We start from the raw sequence: 24495 nt of genomic DNA, 5'->3' as shown, positions 1-24495 counted from the left end.
GGCCTGCCGACCCTTTGCGGTCCCCGTCCCTCCTGGCTCTTTCCCTCTAACGCCCGGCAGTTCTTTCTTGGGATAATACACTCCATCATTGCAGAGTATTAGGATTTCTACATTGGCCAGTCTCTAAACTAAAGTTCTTTAACTTATCGACCAGCAACTTTTTGGGAAAGTTCTTTTTTAATGCGGTTCTATCCGGCAAATCAGTTTGGCGTTCTCTCCATAAATTGGCGAAATGATCACACTTGAAATGAGCAACTTTTATTATAAAAACCTCCTAAATGGTTCCTGGAAAAAATCTCGAGCGCATCTCTTTTAACTCAACGATTTCCCCTTTTTTATCAAGAAGATCATAACATGCTATCATTTATTCGTGGTTAGAAAATTTAACCAGGTGAAATTCGTTCCTTTTTATTTCAAAAATTGAAATTATTATCCTTTTCATTTCATGGTGTGGATATATTCGAAAAGTTAAAGGGGGAGCCGGCGACTATTCAAACCAATGGAAGCGAGTCAGACAAATACTTTTGTGTGGCGGAGTATGTAGCTACCAATCCAAACTATTTATTGGCTAAAAATTATATTTTTGAATAATAAAAATGTAAAACTGGCAATATCGAAGCAAGCGCTCAATTGATGATATGTTTTAATATTGGGCCGATTATTTTGTCTCATTTTTAAACAACAGGGTCGCACCCAAAAGTGGTAGGACTGATTTTTGTACAAGAATTTTATTGACGATGTACTTACATCGACTTAATAATCTTCAAAGTATGCTCCTTGAGCTGTTACACACTTAGTATAACGTTGCTCCCATTCCCCGTACGCCCGCTGGAAATTTTCTTTGGGGATGCCGTTGATGACCCTCGTCGAAGCCTCTTGAACGGCCTTTATCGAGTCAAAACGTCGTCCCTTGAGCTGTCTTTTCATCAGGGGGAAGGAGAAGAAGTCCGGTGGTGCCAGATCGGGAGAATAGGGCGGGTGCGGCAACGTGGCAACGCCATATTTGGCCAGGAGCTGTCTGACGACGAGCGCGCCATGGCAGAATTTTCGGCACCATCTTGGCACACACCTTGCGCATGGCCAAATCCTGTGAGATAATGCGTTGGACGTTGGATGCAGACAGACCCAACTGGTCCGCAATTTCTTCACTGGTTAAGCGTCGGTCTGTGCTCAGCAGTGTCCTCACTCTGTCCACATTCGTGTCGGTTCTTGCCGTCGACGGCCGTCCGGAGAGATGGTCGTCTTCAACGAGCTCCCTACCCTCTTTAAACAACTTGTGCCACTCAAATATTGTGGAACGGCTTAAGACAGTGTCCCCATAAGCCTGCTCGATCATATCGAGGGTCTCAGTTGCCGTCTTCCCGAGTTTCGCACAAAACTTCACGGAATAACGTTGCTCTAAATTCAGATTCATTTTGTTTTTCGACGCGGACAAAAAACTTGCTTCACTAAAAACTGTGTCCTCACTCAACGACAGCCCGCAGGCGACTGAGGTTAGTGTTGGTCTGTTGCTAAGAGCCCCCTCCGCCTTACCCTGCCAGGCAGACCCCCCATACACCGCTCCGTTCGCGCCAGAGAAAATCAGTCCTACCACTTTTGGGTGCGACGCTGTAAAACTTAAAACTACAGGTTTTAACTCGAATATTTCAAGTACCCGGTGGAGTAATATGCTGAGATAATTTAAATAAACAAACTGTATCAAGATCGAACTCTAAGATTACTTCATCAACTGTCAACAAAAAAACTTGAAACAGTTTGAAATTACCATGCATAGTTAATTAATTCTGTCGATTATTTAACTATCATTAACCTAAGTTTTGGAGTTGAATATAAGAAAAACAATTTTTAGAAAAAGTTAATAACTTCAAATAAAAGGTAATGGTTCAATTAAAATTGGTAATAATAATACAGTGATTGAATAACCCGTAATCGATTAGTACCATTCCATTAATGGGGAATTCATTTTCTAAAATGTTAATTTTTCAACTATCCGTAACATAAACACACCATCAACCATTTAGTGACAATTTGACAGTATATATATATATATATATAAATAAAATAGTAACATTTAAAAAGACACACGGTAAATTGTTTCAGCTCCCGGCCTTCTCCGAGGCCTTCTTCAAGTAAGACTTAGACAAGAAGAGTCTTACTTGAAGAAGCCCTCGGAGAAGGCCGAAAGCTTAAACAATTTACCGTGTGAGTGTCCTTTTAAATGTTACTCTTTTACTTGTTTTCTATTGTGACGTCCCAATACTATACTGCTTGTGTGAGTGTTTCCGTAAAATCGATATATATATATATATATATATATATATATATATATATATATATATATATATATATATCGCTTATATGGAAATTATACACTAATTTATATATATAAATATATATATATATTTATATATATTTATTTATGTATTAATTAGTATATATATATATATATATATATATATATATATATATATATATATATATATATATAATATCTGAAATCAACTCCGTATGAATAAATTCATGAATGACAGAGTTTCGACTTTTACACTGCAAATAAACAATTTTTTATGCTACTCTAACATAATTACCACTTATAATCAATTGGTTTTCTTCCCATCTAAAATCAATTTGTAATTTTTTCCAAATGATTCCCCATATTTACATTCTCATTTGACAGTTCTGAGCGTCAGTTTTCTTAAGAGTCGTCAAATTTTTTCAAAATTTCAAACATTTTTCAATTCATTCAAGGAAATAAACCTTGAAAAACCGTTGAAGAAAATTGTCCAAAACTAGGCTAAATTATCAGATTAAATTTACACTTTGAAATCTTAAGATTTGAAAGTTACCTACCAATTTATTGTATTAAAGATATTGATCATCACAAATACTCGAAATAGTTCCTTTTTATTACAAAATCTTCTGAGTATACTAAATATCTTTCATTTTACTCTTACTAAATTGCCAAAATAATGATATTAATAACTTTGATTTATAAGTTATGAGTAAAAATCACTCACCATAGAAAGGCTTGACAAACATAGCATTCCTTTATTTTGGCATCTCAGTGATACTGAAGGAATTTGATGACACTTTATCACAAGTACGCACATATTTCTTATCTAGTTAAATATTAGGGTATCCACGTCAGAATTTTCCTCGGGCAGTCGTAATTCCCTTCAAAAATGGTACTTTTTCTCTTTGTACAACCTAGTAACGAAACTTCGAAAGACTTAGAGACAGAGATGCTTTTAGAGCGATATAGTGTAAGGAATATTATCTAAGGACGTGGTCACTAAGATTTGTGAAAAGAATTAGAATAAAGCATTTGAGCCATGTAGTAACCGTAGGATTGAAAATATTGTTGGCTGTTTAGATTGCTAAAGAATAGAACTTGAGAAGCATTAGGTGATAATTTTGCTTGTCAAAACTCACGAATCCGAAAAGAACCAATTGTGGTGATTTTAAGGCGTAGCAGCTATATAACAAACATCGTTGAAGATTTTTAAGGAGGGAAGGAGGAATCGCTGCAGCGCACTGAGATGGGGTGGAATGGGAAATGAATAGAGATGAGAGGTCAATCATTCTGAGAGTTGAAGAGATTTACGTGTCCGCTAGATAACTTCTCACAGTCATGTGTCGTGTTTATGACCAAATAGGAAGATGGAGTATGCCGCGACGGTAAATTCATCGATGGGCTCTCGTCAAAGAGAAGAGTTTTGCTGTATGAATAGGATAATTTTATTTTTCTTATTTTACCTGAACGGGGATTTATGCGGCCTTAACTGGTCAATAAGTCCTTCAGGTTTAAAGGTTACTAACATCCCTCTTGTTTCCTTTGACATTCAAAATAATTCCGTTTGAATCCCACAGTTTCAGAATAACCGCTTTCGTTTTTCATCTGCATTCCTTTTTGTCGGCAGTTTTTATTTTAATCTGCAATAAGAACTAAATTGCCAAAGACAAAGACGTTCTCAGCATTAGACGGTATGAGGTTTTCCGTATAGATATGAAGTTACAAAAAAGCGGCAGGTTTGGAGAGGGAGAAGATTTAAATTGAATATATATTATTTTTGATACGAGGGTCATCCGGAAAGTAGTACCCGTTCGTGAAATAAAGACACAAAAGTAAATATTAACAAACATAAAAAATTTTATTTGAAAGAGGATTCTTTAAACTACTTCTCAACATAATCTCCAAGCAAATTAAGGCATTTGTCATAACGTGTGACAAGTTTCTGTATTCCTGCTGCATAGTCCTTCGCCGCCAGCTCATTGAGATACGCGAGGGACCCATCTTGCACAAATTTTTGCATAATGCAGATGGTGTTTAACAATTTCATGAACAATTGTTCGAGAAACATTGGGAAAATGCTCACAGATGTCATCAATTGTGACGCGCCGATCGTTCCTCACGAATTCGTCAACTGAGCTCACCAGTTGGTCTGTAATGACAGACGGTCTCCCCGAACGCTCATCGTCGTGTGTGTTCCCCCTCCCCATGTTGAAGTTGCGACACCACCGCCGAACAGACGACTCGTCCATTACATTGTCTCCATACACCTCCTTTAATTGGCGATGAATATCACATGGGCGAACGTTTCTTGCATTGAGGAATTTAATCACTGCCCTCACTTCACAACTGGCGGCGTTCTCAATTTTTTTAAACATTGTAAACAATCACAGAAACAACACAGGCAATGTGTCACGCAACTTGGCTCAGAGAAGGCAGACAAGCCACTGAAGCTATCTGACCTCGTCCAGCGGCTACTCGCGTCGTCAGCACTTCATGCGGCACGAACGGGTACTACTTTCCGGATGACCCTCGTACAAACACACAAAGATATATATATATATATATATATATATATATATATATATATATATATATATATATATATATATATATATATATATATATATATATATATATATATACATATATAAATACACACATAGAGAGAGAGGCATATACGAAGAAAACATTTATGAGTGAAAATCTCATATTTATGGGGGAATAAGTTCTTGCTTACCCTTTCACTTCGTGAGTAAGCCATACAGTAGGCTCCTTGTGAGGCAGTTCATTTGGATTTCCGTGAAATGGTATTTGGGAAAGCTGGGGTGTTGTAGGGAAGGATCTTAAATAACGTGCTTCCTTAAATATGTTGTAATTTTGTCAATGGCTCTTGAAATAACGATTCAATTTCCTGAGATAAGCCGATTCTATATCAAAAAAGTAGTAAGTGAAGCCGCAAAAAATATATATTTAATTATTTAATGCTATCATTTTTCAGGAACCCAAAGCTTCACTGACGTGGACTCTCAATTGCTGTCTGACATAATCCGTCTAAAATTAGCTCGGATTAGAGAGGTTTCGTTATAATTATTTATGCGATTTGAATCCTCCAATAGACAACAGTTTGAGGCATCGAGCCTTCCCATGAGCTTGAAAAACATCCAAATCCAAAAAGATGGCTGGAATTGTCGGAAAATTGATATCCTGAGTACTCGGTCAGAAATTACTGATGTTACCAGCTCCTAGAATGCGGTTTTTACTCTTAATGAACGACTTATTCAGGATATATTAAGTGTTATAAATGTCTAAAATTCGCATTTTTCTCGTGTAACGCGACATTGGAGATTTTGTAGAATATTTGACGAAATAGTTCGAGATCGTCATTAAGGTCACAATTTTTTTGTAGCTCCAAAAAATGTCTATTATAATAGACTGAGCAACCATTGATAAATATGCATGCAAATATTGCTGCAAGATCGATAGATTTTGCCGTCTCCTTGTGGGGTTTACTAAAATATCCTAAAACTAACATTCTATTAAATTCCACTACAGTTTATTTTTCACTGAACGACTTAAAATTGAAATTGTCATCTTTTGGTGTGAAGATGATAGAATGAATTTGATAAATAAATCTGGTATCAAAATAATTTTATTTTGTGCAAATGGATATAAACGTTTGCCGACCTTAGTAGCGGAGCGCGGCGGGGTGAAGTCCTCGCATTACAAAGCGAGTTCAATTCCCATCCAAGTGTATTTTCCTCACCTAGGGATGCCATGGTTATTTATATTTGTGGTTATCGTTATTGATATAACATGATTATTTTCCGATATGTAAGGCCGAAAGCTGGCTATTTTTCGATTGGAACTAAATTTTAGAAATTATTTTAATGAGCTTCAATAAATTTCATTTGTCATTGCCAATATTCCGTAATTAGCAACAACTCCTGAGCTCATTTAGGCTTAAGGGATTATACATGCTTTCATGACCATCATCGTTTTCAGTAGTCAGAGAGGGTTATATTTGGGCGATGATATTACGTGGGGACAGCTATTTTTATTTCATTATTGTGCTAGAAAGACGAATAAGGATTTCCATTTTTGCCGGCCCAATTTTGACTTACACAATATGCTCATAAAGTCGGGGTTACATAGGCCAATCACAGGGTTGCATCTGCTCGCCCCGTACTTTACTTTTGCCAATTTAAGTATGGTAAAAAAAGTATGAATTACATGTCTTGCGAATTTAAAAGTGGTGTAAATTATTCTTGCGCATACAAAAAGTAGAACGGACATTTTATTGAAACAAATTACGTGCGCTGTATTCAAGATGCCTTAGAGCTAAGAAATAACACAAATTTTCAAAATAATACTGGTAAGAATAAGGTCATTAAGCATTGGTCTTCATGTATTCATTTGAAAATAATCAACTAATGTAATATAAAATCGTATTTCGAAGCAATGCAATTAGATTGCAACGTGGAAAACTATTTTTTACAAAGCTTTTTGTTTAAAATAAGCATTTTTTTTGACGGCATTGTAAAAATTGTTCTTTGAATTCCCGATTCATGACCAATGCCTTTCAGATCCGTTACAAATAGGGGAAGAAAACGATAATTGGTGCCAATAGGTGGTAGTAAATAATCATCGGAGTGTAAATCTTCAGTGTAATATGCCGTCTTAATCTATTCACGCTGTTTTGCAGCGTATTATTTTTTCTAAGGTAAATATTACGGGGTATTAGCTTTGCAAACTATCTTCAAACGTAAATTCTTCGCTACTGTCGGCGTTTTATATTTTTCAAATTTCTTCTCCATGGGCTAGCCTAGCTGGATGTTTATTTCTCAGGTCAGACTTTTTCTCATGGCGAGAAGAATGTAAACATGGAAATGTCTCTTGTTGCTACCCTCACCTTATCGAAATTAAAACTTTACCCTAGTCATCCACAAATAATTCGTCTAAACCCCCTTGTTCATTCACTTCTACTTTCCTCCCCCTCATTCCATCTCTCTGCTCCACGCCCTTGAATCATGAAAGCGTGAGAGGATCTTTCGAGTCCGTGGCTCTCGTGAAGAAGATTCGCGTGTCTCAGTGCGCGGAGAATATGGCATACGAATATGGAGTGGATGTCCTAACGCCTCTTGAAATCCCAATCCCCAACTCTCTCCCGCTCAGGTGAAGTGAGCTCCGTATCCAGGCTCTTGAACCATTCGGCTGAAGGCATGGGGCGTACGATGCGGGGCAGAGGGGGAGGGGGGGGGGGTGAAGGAAGTGCTTTCGAGTATCTTCGGAGCGGAAGAATGGGTAACGTAGAGGGTTAAAAGAGGAGCTTTCCCTACTCTGCCTCCCCTTCCTCAGCCCCTCACCCTCCATTTCCTCAGATGTCTCCCGTCTACTTATTATCTCTCTCGTAGGACGTTTTATTGCTTCGTCTCCTCCCCATAAAGGCCCCCAGCAGTCGCTAACCCGCTTTCCTCCCTCCCTCCTACTCCTCTCTCCCCGTCCTCACCCGGAAATTCTCCCACTCGTCCGCCTCGGGCCCTCCCAACTACCTCAAGTTTAACTTTTATTGCTTTCAAAGGTTTCATCGCCTCCGGTGTTCACACCTACTTTCTCATCGCAAGTGATTTTCAACGTTGGTTTTGAGGAGGAATGGGAGAGGAGGTCGCAATATCAAGTTAGTTCGCGGCCACCAATCCTCTTTCCTCGTGTCTAGCGAAAATTTCCCGTAGTTTTCCCCACTGTCGAAACGTTCGTAACTGATGGCTGATCCCCGTTTAAAAAAAAGCCATGACTCTTCCTGTTTTGATATCCTTGGACTCTTTGGTTAAATTGAGCACGTAATCTTTTGGGGCTTCAGCCACAGTTTACTTTTGAAGACAAGGGTATTCATGATTGGCTGATTGCACGTCATGTGATCATAGTAGTAGTAGTATTTGGGGACGAAACAGACAGCTGAGGTCATGTGCGACGTTAGGGATGGATGGGAAAGGAGGGAGGTTGGAGAGAAACCCGGCGTCGACATTAGCTAACTCTAAGCGTAAGGCGCCAAGGTGTCCACGGTTTAACGTCCCATCCTACGAGCGGCGTACTCACTCACTCACTTCTCCTCTGCACCTCAAGTCGGGATCAGGATACTGACTAAAAAATCTGCCGTATCCCGAATTCGAAGCGTAGCCCTCTGGGTGGAAAGCTAGTACGCTAGCTACCACACCAACCGATCCACTCATATACATAATTGTTTTTGTCTTTGGCGAGTGGGCCTTAGTTTTTGCGTCAATTAATTTTTATGCTCCCCACGAATAGATATAAACCTATTCCGTCTTCGCTACCGAAAACCAGCTTCGTGTGCATTACAGAAAATACATAATGCGCAGAAAATACAACCAAACGATCTGAGCAATCATTCCACGATATCCAATATGGGTAGTTAGGCTTATTTGCATGAAAACTTGAATGTAATCGCTGTAATTTCAAGTACAACTCTATTATCACCAACGACTATGAGAGTCCAGTAGGTAATATTTTTCAAACGCAAAGTCCAAATGCAATATTATTTTGCTTCATCCTGTACGTATGAGGTCCATAAATCTCTTTCCATTAGTTCTATAGAATCCATTATCATCGATGTATCCTTATAACAAGGTTTTGGATTTTATTCTCACCATGACCTTGAATAATGTGACAGAAATAATTAAAGTTAGTATGTTTGAGTTGCTGTGCATGCAATTAGCTCAACGAGGAAGTAAGTAGACTGATAAAATCCTTCCAAATTTCCGTAATATGGAGTATAACTCGTATCATAGTTTTGTTTATGCCCCGCGCTTGTTTATGTTTTTCGATGCGCAAATAAGTACCAAAATTGACCCTTACATATATGAATAATATGTCATCGGTATAGCTGAAAATGTAATTATTATGGTTGCTATTGAAATATGATTGTGGTTTTACCTTATAAATTGATTGCTTCATCTTCAATATCTATCGTAAAAAGTAATTCTTATCTTTATAATATTTTAACGAGTGAATCTGCAATTGGGTAGATTAGGATGTTTCTAGGAACAATATTAACGTAAACTCCTAGCATCCACATCCTTATCATCACCTTTATTACTCACCGGACTAACAACTTTATTACTCACCGGAGTGCATGGGATCGCAGCTGTTTGCTGTGCTTAAGCTCTTCCAGCTCTATTCCTTGGAATGACATAAACACCTCCTGCACGTCGGGGTGAGTCTCGAACAACCTGCAAGGAGGAAAAGAAATAATGAAAACAATTCGTACTTTTGCATCTGACGCATAAACCCAAGGAGTGAAAATTCAGCGGCAAAGATTTTTCAATGGAAATTAAACTGAAAGAGATACATTTCGGTGAATTAGATATTATTCATTGTTTCCATTGCCGCTTTTGAGTATTTGAAAAAACTTATTTTTGCCGCCAGTATCATATTTGTAATGATTTCTTTGAAGCTGTGCAAATAATGTTGAGTGCCAGTCTAAGCACAGATCTTACTCATTTAAAAGCACTTATACCTTACAAAAGTACCTTTAATATATCAAGTTTTCATCAATTGAAATGAAATGGGATAGAAGACTTGTAATGAATCAGAAAAACCTTGCATATTTTTACAATCCATTTATTCTGGACAGCTGGTTATTAGGCACAGCAACATCATCGAACACATGACGAGGTCGTCAACAATGTCTCAAAACTGATAATGATGAAATAAATGTATTGCATAAATAGACATTAACTCATTCAGCGAGGATACATTTTCACGATGACGAGCCTGGTACCATTGAGTTCAATTGCTATGAGTACCTGAAATTGAGGAAATACGTGAGACGAAATTCTTAGAACAATGTAAATTAATACTTGATTCATTGGTGCGTTCTGTCATGTATGTATATACCAAAATATACTGCAGAACATTTGTTGAAACTTCGATTTATGTCTACAAGGCTAAAATAAATCCCTCAGTTGATGAGTCCAGATCGTTTATTTTGAAAAAATAAGTCAAAAACAGCAATCAATGCCATGAACTGTACCTTCGGCGATATGCATACCTTTTTGTGGTGGGTCATTCCACCCACTCTAATATATCTTCAATAACGACCAACGGTCGTTTATCACTCGTCCACGGAAATTTTGTCTCATTATCATGGCAATCATGATGCTAATATTGATTTTCATTTTTATTTTGAATGGGGATCCGTGTCGTGTGAGCTACAGCAAACATGTACTCCCGCAAAATAAATGCCATTACGACTCTAAAACAGAGCGTTGTGGTCATAAACACACGGTTACTCGTCGTACTTTCTAGATAATTAACGGATGTTAAATTTTGATTTTTTAAGGTTGAGGTCTAATTGCAATGCTTAAGTAGTCCCTGAAATGAGGCTTAACATTTGTTAACGGCTGTGTTAATTATGAATTTCTAATAGCGATGAAGGTATGAATATTAAATTCACATGCAATATTGAATATATTACGAATAAGAAAAAATTTGGTGTGTATTATTCTATAGTTTGAATAAAAACCTTGATAATACATACGTAATATATTTACAATGGATCGAAGTATTTCTTCATTTTCTTACGTCCGTTGACCACGTCTTCCGTATTTTGCAAAATAGTGTTGCCCCCTTTCTTAAGTCAAACCACAAAAATAGGGGACATTGGAGGAGCTGAAAGAAATTTACCGTCCCGAGGAAACGCCGGAATTCTTGAATATACACACAGAAGAGACCATTTACATGAGTTCCTTTCACACCAAAGCAAGTGGTATGAGTAGTCGATGGTAGCTGACGACATCAATTCTTCCAAAAGCTACCATATAAAGCCCCCATGAAAATTAACCTTGGGGGGAAAAGGATTGGTGAGACATTGATGGATTAGAAATGGCAATGTGTGAGCCTTAAGAGCAGGGAGCATATCAATCAGGGAAGAATTCTTTTATGAGGTCCGGTGGTTATCAACTCACATATTAAGGAGTGAGGTACACTGTCCAATATAAAAGGTAGGGAAAAGTTAGAGCTTCAGCGGGTACAACTGCATTGCTCGATGTGCAAGTAGAGTAGGGAATTGGTGGGAGAGAGTGAAAAAGCGGGGGGTAGAGTGATGGGATTTTGGTTTTCACAATAGGACATGTTTTGCACCTAGGTTTATTGCATGGCAGGGAGTGGTTTTGGGACGGGGCGGGGATTTGAGGAATGGATTAGTTTGATTTGTGAAGATCTGATAAGTTGGCTGTATCCACAAGTACTAATTTTTATACATTATATATATACTATATATGTTCTATATATACTATATATATATATATATATACATATACTATGTATACTACATTTTAAAAACCATAAAAACAGTAATTATCCCGAATGTCAATTTGGGTAGTATATGTATAGTATTATATATATATATAATACAGTATGTATATACTCATATCCACACACACGCATATAAAGTCCGAAGGCCTGGAGAATTTTTAGCATAAAAATCATCTCAGCGTATGGAATTAAGCTCTATTAAGGTATCAAGTTGAAAAATAACATGCGTAAAACATGTATATTACGTCAAAACAGTAAGAATAAGGCACTGCCACGACCAGGGTGTAGCTATTTCCTAAGTTAAGTTCGAATCTAATACAAAAGTCTCAAGAAAAAACTGTATTCTTACATTATGTAGATTGCAAAATGCATTCAAATAGTAGCTTCCAAGCTAGTATGTAGATATGTGTTTCGTGCTGTAGTTAAATTTACATTAGTTAGTTTCCACATTACGAGTGGCGACCAATATCCCTTTCCCTGGATAATCATAATTTCAAAGACTTGACCCGAGGCATGTAGCGTGTTTGTGATTCAACTTCTTAAAACTATCAAATAATATATTCCTGATTTCTTAAAATGACTGTTTTTAGCGTAACAAGGTGTTGACCCTTCCTTCCTTGAAGAAAGAGGACACTTGGCTTTTCCTCATAGAATAATATTTTTACGAACTATGTTTCTTTAGCAATTTGAGGCAGCGTAACATCATCTTGGTTCTTTTTTCCGCTTTGCACTGTAGACCTTCGTGAAATTTTACGCTTTGATCCACAGAATGCATGTTTGAACGCTATTTGAAACCTTTTTTACGTGAATCTACGGGTACCAACAGAAACTCTTATTTTTTTAATTTTTAATCCAGAAATCTGGAATCGGAGTGGTGAAATATGAGTTTTAATAAGTTAGTTATATAACACATTGGTTTGGCTTTTATGTATATATATGTATATGTATATATATATATATATATATATATATATATATATATATATATATATATACATATTGTATAGATAGCATCTAAAATAAAAAGATCAACCAAAGTACAAGCAATTTACCTCAATATTTCGGAGGTCATCAGGGTAAAAGGAGTCACTGTCAAAGTGAAGGTGTGTTTTTAATTGTAACCTAACTATAAATAATGCATGTAAATTTTCGTGGATTTCGAAAACTTAGGTCTTCTATAGAATCGCTTAATACGCATAAATGCTTTTTGTATAATGTCACTCATAATATTTTCTTCTAACTAACTACCTTCTTGCGCTCTACATTTTGATTCTTTTACTGCTTTCTTGCATATTGAACGAAAACATTAGTTTTCGTTCAAAATTTATAATTCTTCATAACTCCTTAAAGTGTGATTTGGTTACTTTTTTCTGTACTTGACTTTCTCTATTTTCTTACCAAGTTTAACTCTTTTTCATTTGTCTTCTGCTCATCCTGTGATCATAATTATTCTGCACATTCACAGCATATGCTCAACGGTAATCGTTTGTCTTTGAAGAACAAGTTTTGCAGTCTTTAAACCAGAACCAAGATCAGGTTTCCAGATTTTGCTTCCGGTTAAATCGGAAACTAATTTTTGGACATCGTTACTTTGGATTTCCTTTCAATCTTAAATTTTTATTTTGCTTCCTCAAATTTTCTCCTAATGCGTCCATTTTCTTTAAATTACTGCTCTAATAAGCGAATGCCTTATCGTTCTAAATTCTACCCTCATATTTTGATGTTTAGCGCAGTCATACTCTGTTTTAAAACCTTGTTACTTTCGTCCTAAAATGATTAGTATTTATCTCATACCGACACTGATTCGCTAACACGCTCAACTGTCAGTAAAATGCTATGTCTTACTGCTTCACTTCGCTTGAAAAGGAAAATGAACCAAAATAATAAACTCACCTTAATTAATGCCTCCAATCCATTTCACTCATATGTAACCATTTCCTTGGGCATTTACTTAAAAAGCATGGAAGGTAAGGGATAGTGCTGTCATATGCTTTCTTGACATTCACAAAGGCAAAAGAAATACCTTAATAATGTTCTATATTTATTTTGTCAAAGTTCTATTTACCTCTCCAACTTCTTCCTCATCAATTCTGTGAGTAAGTGTTTAAAAACTCATCCTTCCATTATTTATTTAACCCTTTCGTAATATCAAATGTAAATCCTCCATTCATCTGTCTTATATACCAACAAAGCCTGTTGTGCTTACGTTCTTGCATGATCGAGTATCCTTAGCTCAAACTATTCCCTAGTCGTTTTCCCTTTCAATAGCTAACCTACCTGGCTTAATATATTAACTCTAGAGTTATTCCAAGTATTCTCCTCCCGTATACTTATCAGTTAATTTAAGGTCCTTTCTCTCATACCTTTGTTTATCTGCTGTCTTATTATATATGTTCTCTCTAATGCATTTTAGAAATTCTTTCTTTTATTAGAGCGTGTCCAATTCCCCTGACTGTTTAATTTCTCAATATGTTGGCGCAATACTTTTAAGCACTTTTTCCTTTCTCTTTATTTTTTTGCCTTTGCTATTTCCTTATCAATGCGTGTGATCAAGTTCTTCCATTTTTTCTCTCTTCCAAATATTAAGTCGCATTTCTGTACTTACCATTTGCAGTTCCGCGACATCTCTGGTTTTAATTTTCCCTCCTTAACGCTTTCCCAGTCACTTAAATATTTAATAACAAATTCTTGGTATTTATAACCTTTACTTTCACTTAAAGCTTTTAAATCCTTATTTTACCATATTTTCATCCTCTTGAATTTTAATTACTCAGACTCTTAGATCAATGATCAGAATCTGAATATGGCCTCGGGAAATTGTTTGAGTTTTTGCCATTCATAAAGTTACATCTAAACTTAAATCTGTATCTAAACTGTGCTAATTAAAAAAAAATTCTCGGAATAAAGTGTTAATGATAGGACTTGTTTAAAAGTTAATTTTAATGCATAATTATTAATACTAGATGCTTATGATAACCAAATATGAAGAAGGGTTTGTTGTAGAGTAGTAGCTGGGTTGTGTTTTGTTAGAAGAGACGAGATATTTATTTGATAGCTGTGTCTATCGGACACTTTCCTTAAACGGTACATTACCAAATTAGTAGACACATTTTAAAATTATTACTATCGGCAATCTAATGACGTTATATCTAAACTCTAAAGTTATATCTAAGTACGGTGTTAGCCTCTCAAGGTAATTTTCCATGCTCCTACTGTAGATCGATGACTGATTTCTTTTTAATTTAAACATTTAATGGTTATTAAACCATTTCTCCCGGATAATTAAGATTACACGGGAAAAAATTGTTGCATGGAAGGTTGGGTAAGCCTTGTTTTTTCATTGCTCCTTCAAATTTCGCTCAAATCTCTTCTATACGTCATGATTTTAGGTCATCCAAAGTGCTCACTACACTTTATCAGTTACATTATCTATTTCTTCCTTCTTAATGCATTTTGTCGACATTTACTAGCAGAGTACAGAAGAGCTCATGGGAACTTCTTTTGTATCTTAAAAGATGTAGTTTTTATTTTTTTGATCTATATTTACTTGTCTTTTTCCCAATTTTCTCTTTAACGACTTCTGGACTCTCTTCTTCCCTGCCGTAAACATCGCTCCATTAATTCAAGCATTATTTTCATATTCTGTTCACAAAAAATCTGTAATTCCTTCCCTCAATTTTTGCTTCAGGTTTTTAGCTTCCTAATGGTCAATATCGTTATAAAATTCCGTGTACCTTAACTAATAAATATGATCCTCTTCTGTTATCTTTTCTCCCGTTGACAATGCATATTCTTTAGGTTTTTTGTGATAACGAGTGCGGGGTTTTTGCTCTTCCGCTGCATACCACTGTTCGTGGTAGGGGGGCCAGTTCACCCCACTGGCCAGGGGGGGCAATTCTTTTCCCTGTGCCGGTTATCGTTTCCCAGGAAGATCTGGTACCCGAAAAATCACTTTAGCTTGGGTGGAGCTGCAGGTGGCCAGAGTGCCTTGCCCGGGAATCGAACCCAGGACCCTCCTGTCAGCAGTCCAACGCTCTACCCACTGGACTACATCTACATCTACATCTACATAATACCCCGCAAGCCGCCGCAAGGGCGTGTGGCGTAGCGTAACGCCAAAAAAGTTCGCAACCCACTCTACCATAATATAGTTGTGGAAATTATCTGAGTTGGTTTCAGTTTTTTCTCAATAGAATAAGGTTGAAGTTCCACACCGAAATATGAACAGGCACTCCACGGGAGTCACGCGTCTAAAACCGCTGAAAAAAAACTCTTATGAGGAAGCCGCTACCTTTCCTTTCCTTATAACCTTAAATTAAATTTGTATGAGTGACCTCACCAACTGCTAGAGTGTCTTTGACAAACCTTAAGGGATAACGGAAGGAGAACGTTCTTCCAACACACACAGGTTGCATTAAAACTATTGGGAGGATGCAATCGTATCAGTAAATATACATAATTTTGATGCAACGAAGAATGTTATTACACTTGATGTAATATTATATTTCTGTAGATCTACACATAATTTCTGCCAACGTAATAGTATTTATATTTTATTTTTCCTATATTTCATCCGGTAGAAAGTGTTATCAGTCAGATGTTGCCCTTTAGCTTGGTGTTTTTCACAAATTAATTATTCATTTTTGCTGACAATAAATAATGTTTCTGACATAAAATGCAGAAAAATATGTGGCTAGATTTAATATTATCATATTGATGTTCAACTAGCATTTATACGTAATGACAAAAGGTTTAATCTTCAAATGATTTTAAATAATAAATTAGCAATTTTAAGCTGATTAATTTGAAGACGCAAATTGTCTACTCTAATGAAAGAACTACAACTTAGAGAAACTGCTTACCGACCCGGATTTTAATGATATGACTAAATTATCGGAAGAGCTACCAGATTCGAAGTTTTTTGTCAATCCCAAAAACGGAAAGTCAACACTAATTTTAGTAATGTGGGGCGGTAATTACAAATTTATCTCACGACGTTAGCGTAACTTGCCTTGCACCCTCCGGGCATCATTTTGCAAGCGGCGAACAATGGTTTCTAAGCTGTATTTGTTAATTTTGAAATGTAGGTTTTTAACTATAACTTGCTCAAATATTCGATTAACATGACGTGAGAATCCTTAACCGGTGATTTTAAATAGCACTGGACATTTGGATTAACAGGTAGATTTACCTGTAGAATTACTCTAACATCATCTCAGAATAATGTGAGTCCTAGTTGAAGTCCTATGTGAACACTTACTCGTAAAGTGATACATCTGAGCAGTGAAGTGTAAAGTATTCAATTCCTTTTCATGATTGAATATTTCATTTTCACCTCCCCAAAATCATCGCAAACTTTTTTCGGAACAATGTGACAATCATGAAAATAATTGTTTCAAAAGCGTGCACTCATGATATGTGTTTGTGCGTGCAAATAATTGAAGAAAATTAGTGAAAATGTTTTTAAAAACTTCAGTTTCTGCACCCTGTATTTGCCCTCTTATGCCGAAAAATCCATCCTGGGAAAGAACGTTAAGCAGTTATGAAATTTCCTGAATGCGCGAAAAGAGAAAGGTACTTTATCAGCTGCATCTTCTGCAGCTTTATCATCTCGTGACAAGGCACAAAAGCGAACGGGGTGAAAAGAATCCTGCCGTTGAGAAAGACCGCAGTAAACAATAAACGCCCAAGTCTGAAGTCTTTCAGACCCTTGTCAAGAGGGAGTAAGCTTGGGGAGAGATAAAGACTGGAGTGAAGTTTGGGGGAAAGGGGTAAAGGGTAAAAAAATGGTCTCTCCCTTTAAATCTTTTTCAATCCCTAAACGGTTTAAGAACGCTTATTCCGAGCCATTGTAGGCTTTAAAGTTTAAATTAAGACATCTTAAGATATTTGGGATCGCATGGATCGTTTTGATCTGTTTTTTTTTCTTTTCTTGGTACAGAGAAATCGCAGAAAACTGTCATTTACCAAAGTCTGTAGACATTAAAGATGTGGTGAAAACTCTTTTCGCTGTCATACCATGGTTGGCAGGGACTTGGACTGCAATAACTTTACGACCCTATAAAGGACCTAAGAGCGTGTCATGTATAGAATAGCAAATAACGAACGCTTCCACCTTTCCCCGATTCTCGGCACCCCACCAACTACCTACGAACTTATAGAAATAATATTAGGCGGTTTTTTCTGACTATTCGTAATTTGCAGAATTGAGGTCGCAAAATTGGTCGTCATACTGAGGATCCTTTGTATTCTCTGAACAAAAAAACAATCGGTTTCCTATCCACACTGATTTCTCTATTTTATCTTTAATCACCAACATGTTCTCAAATTGCAATCAATTGGTGAGACCTTAGATGCATCCAAATTTAAATATATTTTTCAGTTCATAATTGGAAGATATAACGACGAACATTTAAAGAATAAGTTTGAAAAAATAACCTACTTAAGCTTTAAATGATGATTCTCATTATTCCTCTCTTTCTCTACACATGGTGAAAACTATTGAAGAAATGAGATTCGTCTTCTTTATTCACCTGGTCATATATTTACCTTAAATTGAAATTTTACGTGCGTCTTACTTTCCTTATTCAATATATTTCAAAATTACGCAAAATAACGGAAAAACAAGATAAAATATTCACGGCAATTATTGAAAATATTAACAAAAATACTTTACTTATTTTAATGCCGGTGTATAATGCAAAATTGCACATGCAGAGAAATTATTACTGAAATTCTGAACATACTGAATATTAATGAAATAAAATGGTAATATCTCTTCTGTCGTATCTCATATATTTGGAATTAAATTCGATTCGTAATGAGGTACGTTTACGAACTTCCTTCTGATGGGCGTGAAAGCGCTCCCGTTTTTTTTGCTCCCTATCTTTGGAAAAAAAGAGGCCTCTTCTCTTTCCTGCCCTCTTCTTCACGTCCAACTCCACTTAAATTTTCGACGTCCTCCACTCTTCTCCAGCCCTTTGCATATTTTATGACGCTGTATCCGGGGCTAGAGGGGCGCACTCCGGGTGTAATCTGAATCCCCCTTCAAAATCTCCCTCCCAAAAGGAGATAGCGGATATGGAAGGATTCAAAAAAAGATTTGACAATAGATGAAGTGAGCAATTATCTGGCGGAGGTCTCGCTTTCTGCAGCCATTCGCCTCATCCTTTTCATCCCAATTGCGGAGTGTCAGGGCTTCGCAAGCGTCGCTCGGAGATTGGAGAATATGACTCAGTCGCCATGGTTCACGCCTAAATAAAAAGACCTGCTCCGTCAGTCAATCGATCAAGGGGCCGAGGATGGGCTGGGGATTCCATATACTGTCTCTTTGATCGGGGCGAGTGCCTGCAAACCCGATGCGAAATTCGTGTATCGCGTCACTACCGTGCGCTCAATCATTGTAGGTCGTTTCTCATCCTGGGAGTTATGCAACAGAATTGGATTCGCTGGTTGCATGCATACACGGGGCAACCTGACAATGGATCTAGAGAAGGGGTGGAAGGCTAGGTGGGTAGGTGGATGATGATAAAATCGGAATGCATCATGAGTGACGTGTCCTGGCCGAGCACTCTGGGCTAAATAGGCTCCATATACAGTCGCTCTTCCATTTCCACCCAAGTGAATCCTTATAGTTGTGTTTTTGCGTCATAGAAATAGTAAATGATGAGTATTACCTGGATGTATTTTTTTCATAGATTTCGAGAAGGCGTTTGATAGAGTTAAATATGTAGCATTAATGAATATATTATAGAAAATAGGAGTAGAGTCGAGGGATGGGCGACTTATCCGTTATCTGCTCATGTGCCAAACTGCTATGGTGCGTGTGGCGGGTGTGGAGAGTCGAGTTGGGCAGAGTCAGGAAAAGGAGTAACACATGGGTGTACCACGTTGTCATCCGTTATTCTCAACTTATATTCAGAGGAAATGGTATAAATGGCATGGGAAAAATTGGAGCAAGAAATGAAAACCCATTGAGTTCACTTTCGTTGTCAGCCAAGAGGTTACAGTCTTTGATACGTGCATTGGAAAATCAATGTAATATGAATGGGATGTAAATGAAATCAGATAAGCAAAACGAGGATTACGAGGTTTTCGTGTAAGATAAAAACTAAATACACATTAAAATAGATGTAAAAAAACTAGAGCAGATAAAACAGTTTACGTATCTAGAAAGTATATTGGACCATAATAGTCAAAGTAGTAGGAAGAATTAATTGTGTTTGCCAAAGAGGCTTTCAGCTCTTGGTGACAAGGACGTTAAGAAAGGTGGTTGATAAAAAATTGGTGAATACCATGGCTTGGGTCGTGGTTTTTGTGGCTCAACAACGTGGTTGTCAAGTGAGGTGATAGGCGTAGAAGGTATGAAGGCGTAGAAGGTATGGGTGTGGTTATGATTCAATAGTTTCCTTTAAACCGCATACCACATCTGGATTTCGGCTGAAGCTCGCATGCGACATGGATGCGGGAGAATATTTAGGGCCACATTCAGAGAACCTAATTAGGAGATATTCAGAGTTATTATTGCTTCAATTTACAATTTCCGAATCACCAGTCTTGGTTGTGTAATAACATTTCTATGCTTTTATTAAATGTAATGCAGAGTATGATGATTACATATTTATATTGTTCAATAATTTAAATTTATTCACTATTTACGACGAAATAAATATTAATGCATTGTTTTAAATGTTTATTAATAACAAGGCGTATTTTAATCGTCACCTGAATAGTTTCGTGTATTCTTCTGATCTAAGTGTAAGCTAAGTAATTTGAGAATTCTCAGCAATGGAATAAATACTTGAATTTTGAAATAATTGGGAAGTAATATACATGGTTTATAGCAGCCTAATGCGAGTATTCATAATATATTGGTCTACTATAGCGGTACTTTTAATAAACCAATATAATTGACTTGATTTCTATTATTATGACTTGTTTTTAAATAATTCGTTGGTTTGGTATACAGGGACAGTTTTGGATTTATGTATTAAGCACGAAGAACCTCAACACATAGATTGGAGTACTAGTTTATATTTATACTGAATTGATGGCATGGCTTTACAGCCAACTAGCTTCACTAAGGATATATTATGTTTTCGTTCACATTCAGTATTCTTTAAAGGAGATAACATTATAAAATTGCATTTATAAAAAGAAGTTTAAATTCGCTTTAATGCCATTTTTAACAATTTCCATCGGACGTAATGTTAAATAGTAGATATTATTGAAGTAATTTATTAATTTAAAAACTGCGATGGCAACGATTACTTTCCCTCTGGGATGTAACTACCAATTCGTTAAAATATAATTGTTTTGATGATAGAGAAATTACTATAGGAAGCGTATATGTCGCTTCTCAAAAACCTTTTGGCTGCAAAACAACACGCATTTCAGCAGACTTGACATAATGTGCTGTAATCAATAACTAGGTTACTATCTGATAGCGCTGAAGACACTGGATGTAAGTTATTGACCTGTGCTAATCACCGTGCATCATAACTCATTAGGTGATGCTCCTTCAAGCGCGAGAGAATAGAATTAGTATGCATGTAAATGGAATGAACTGTATAGTAGTGTCTGTTCCATAAAGACCAAATAACATCATATACTGAGAAAAACACGCATACGAAAACAATGCCCACTGATTAACCATATGTTTTCCAAATTGTATCTACGCCATATCCGTTTCATTGAAACTGGATTAATGCTTCTAAATCATTCATGCCCTTATTGAAAATTCAATTTCGTAATAAATTACACCACATACGGTTAAATTAATTGCACCATATAACAATAAAATTTGAAATTAATTACACCATATACAGTGTAAATAATCACACAATATAGTAACCCACTAAATTAAGTTCTTAACTCATGACTTATCAAGATAATGTGGAATGATCAACATGCAGTAGGCTGTATAAGAACGTGTGCTTTAGGCAATCGAAGTTCTTCAACGGAAAACAACCTGAAGGAATCCACATAATTCATTAAAGAGGCTTTGATAAAATCAGGACGTTTTTAAAGGCGAAAATTAATCATCCAGGTTATTATCTGGTGGTATACGAGGATCGTCTGAAAAGTTTCCGACCTCAGAAAATTTTAGAAAATTTCAGAAAAAATGTCTTGTATCTTTGTTCGGTCGGAAACTTTTCAGATCACCCTCGTATTTGAGCTTCCCTTCCGCTTTAGTTTTGGTAAATGCCCAATATTTTTTGGGCGAAGCACAAAAACAGAAAGAGAAGAGGAAGTTGTGTCGAGATGGTAACGAATCGTGGTCCACTTCCCCCTCCCTATCTGTACGCCTTTCTGTGGGGTCCACGGGACTCAATTCAAAGGCTCATAGTCGAAGTTTCGCAGGAGAGGAGCACAAGGACGGGTCGGATAACTTGGCACGGTGAGCAACGGTGAGGGTCCACGCCCACACTGAGTTCGAGGGCGGGCAGGAGGGAAGAGGGGAGAGAGGGACGCTCGTAGCGACGGTGGTCCTTGTAGTTTTTGCGTCGATTCCTTCGGGAGGAGATGAGGTGGATTGGAGTGAGAGGTATTCAGACCCCTCTCCATTCCCCTTTCGAAGAGAACTTCAATGTCTCTTCCCCACGTTCGTCCGTCTCTTTCATTCTTTCGTCCCGAGAAACAGTCGCTGTTTCTCCGTACTCTTCAGCTAAGAGGAAAAAATTTGCAGTGGCGAAATTTTCTACCTTTCCCGCAAGATCTTTATTTTAGTTCTTGTGTTGCTCCAAGTCCTAGTGTGTTGTACCCTTTGCAGTGATGTGAGCATTTGGCATATGTTTTAAGGGTAAAATGTTAAGGCACCCAATTAAACGGGGGGGGGGGGGAACTATAAGGAGAGCAGAGCGATCAAAGGGATCAAAATGATTACTTTTTATTTATTTCGTTTTATTTACCATAGGGACATACTAAACTCACGTCTTAAGCATTACAACAATCTAATCCCTTCATTCCTTGGTATTCTTTATCGGGTGTTGACTAATAATGTGTGGTCAAGACGCAAATTATTCCCGACTTAAGGTTTGCGGTTTTGCGAATAAATTGCCATGACGAAATACCACAATATTTATTCAATATCCAGGAGCACGGCACGTTGCACAGAATTTTCAGTCAGCAACGAAGACATTTGAATTCCGGAGCTCCACGCGTCCGCATTTAATTTCATGCGTACTAATGAAAGATAAAATGAAATATTTCTAATAATATTTTTCGGACAAAATCATTGAAAAATGTTTGTGTGTACATGTCTGAATGTATGTTTATGTGTACAATTACACGCACAAGAACACACGATCACGCACCGCGCGAGCATAACCATACACCTACTTTATACACTTGAAAATGAATACATAATTTCTTAGGTTGACAGAAGACGAAAAAGAATAGGGGATCTATAAATGGATGTTAAAAACATTATTGGGGAAGTTGGAAGGAGGAATATTTTAAACAGAAAAAAGTCCTAAAATTTTACAGAACATGTACTAGTATACACGGAAATAAGTCCCACTCCAAAAACATATTTTCAAGGATATATGATGCAGTAGCGCATAGCTAATAAATAAAAGGACGAACACAAGGCTATTGAGGAAAGAACATAAACATTTCCTTAATTGGGATTTGAACCATGAGCCATCCGTTTTTCGGACCGAACACATGCACCAAACCACAGGCTAAGTGGTGCAGGGAATCGGCCAAGAAAATTAAAGAGCCCGTGGTTCGAATCCCAGTTCAGAAATTTTTTCCTGCATGAATTCCTCTTTCATCAACTTTCCCAATTATTCATGTACTTGTTTTTTATTTGTTAACTAACCGTTCCTACGTGCTGTTTTTATCAATGCAAATTAATTATTGTTCAAAAATTCCTGTAAAATACTAACATGTCAAATGATGGGCATGAAAAAGTATCGAAATTGAAATTTGATATTTAAAATTGATAAATTAATAAAAATATAATATATTATTATTAGAAAAATCCAGTTAAGGTTATTCAGGATTAACACGCCAAATAAGCCGATATTTCCATCTTGGCTATTAAGGATCGCCTACTTACAATCTGCTTTGCTTTGTGACTTTTAATCCAAAATATACAAGTTACTTCCTGAACTCCGAGGAGTCAATTATTTTATGAGGAAAGATAAGATATTAACACTGATTATTTTCAAGGAGCTGTGTCTCTTAAACACCGGCTTGAATTCCTTGAAATTACGAGAGGAATTTTGTGTACTACGGATGCGTATGCCTTCTTAATTCTGTTCCTAAATTATGAAAATATTACACGGTGGAATTAAGGTTTAATTTTAGAACTTGATTTCAGCTGTATTAAAATGAGCCCCGTCCCAAAGCTCAGTTCTCCTTACTTTAATGGAAATGGTTTTTTTCATTCATTTTTCAGATGTGCCTTGAAATTGATATGCACGTAACAGAGCGTGCATTCCGCTTTCCTCGGCATCGGAATGTATCCCCATTTCCCGTATGATTTCCATCGATGGGAAGGTGCACTGGTATAACCTGAAATAGTGTCGCACGTCATTGTCGCAGTGAGTGTTTCGGAATACAATTCTCAGAAATAGGTCATGCAAATAATGCCAGCTCGAGGAAATTCCCCATTGGGTTTACCTCCTGAGATCATAACAATAATGTAGGCATTTAATGCAAAGCGCGCATCAACAGCGCGTGGCCTGCAATGTTTATGGAATGGAATTTCGACGCATTGAATATTCAACCCCTCTGTACCCTGTTTCGAGAGGGACCCCTTCAGCTTCTGACGCATCCAGGGTTCAAATTCTCCCCCCCCTCAAAATTCAACCCTCGTGCTTATTTCTGGAACAGTGTATAATTAATGTTTTCTGCCGTGTGCT

At 37.0% G+C, this 24495-nt stretch overlaps 1 protein-coding gene across 1 annotated transcript in view; it reads right to left on the bottom strand.

The window, feature by feature from the left end:
• The window catches only part of LOC139700316 (uncharacterized), a 229631-nt gene that overhangs the window by 50386 nt on the left and 154750 nt on the right, over positions 1-24495 (bottom strand). Inside the window, exon 2 of the mRNA XM_071598955.1 lies at positions 9433-9537. Within this exon, the coding sequence (XP_071455056.1) occupies positions 9433-9537 (105 nt within the window). The remainder of the gene's footprint in view (positions 1-9432; positions 9538-24495) is intronic.

This window comes from Hetaerina americana, unplaced genomic scaffold, assembly GCF_022747635.1.
Source record: "Hetaerina americana unplaced genomic scaffold, ioHetAmer1.1.p SCAF_10, whole genome shotgun sequence".
NCBI lineage: Eukaryota > Metazoa > Arthropoda > Insecta > Odonata > Calopterygidae > Hetaerina > Hetaerina americana.
This window is presented reverse-complemented; position numbering and strand designations above follow the sequence as displayed.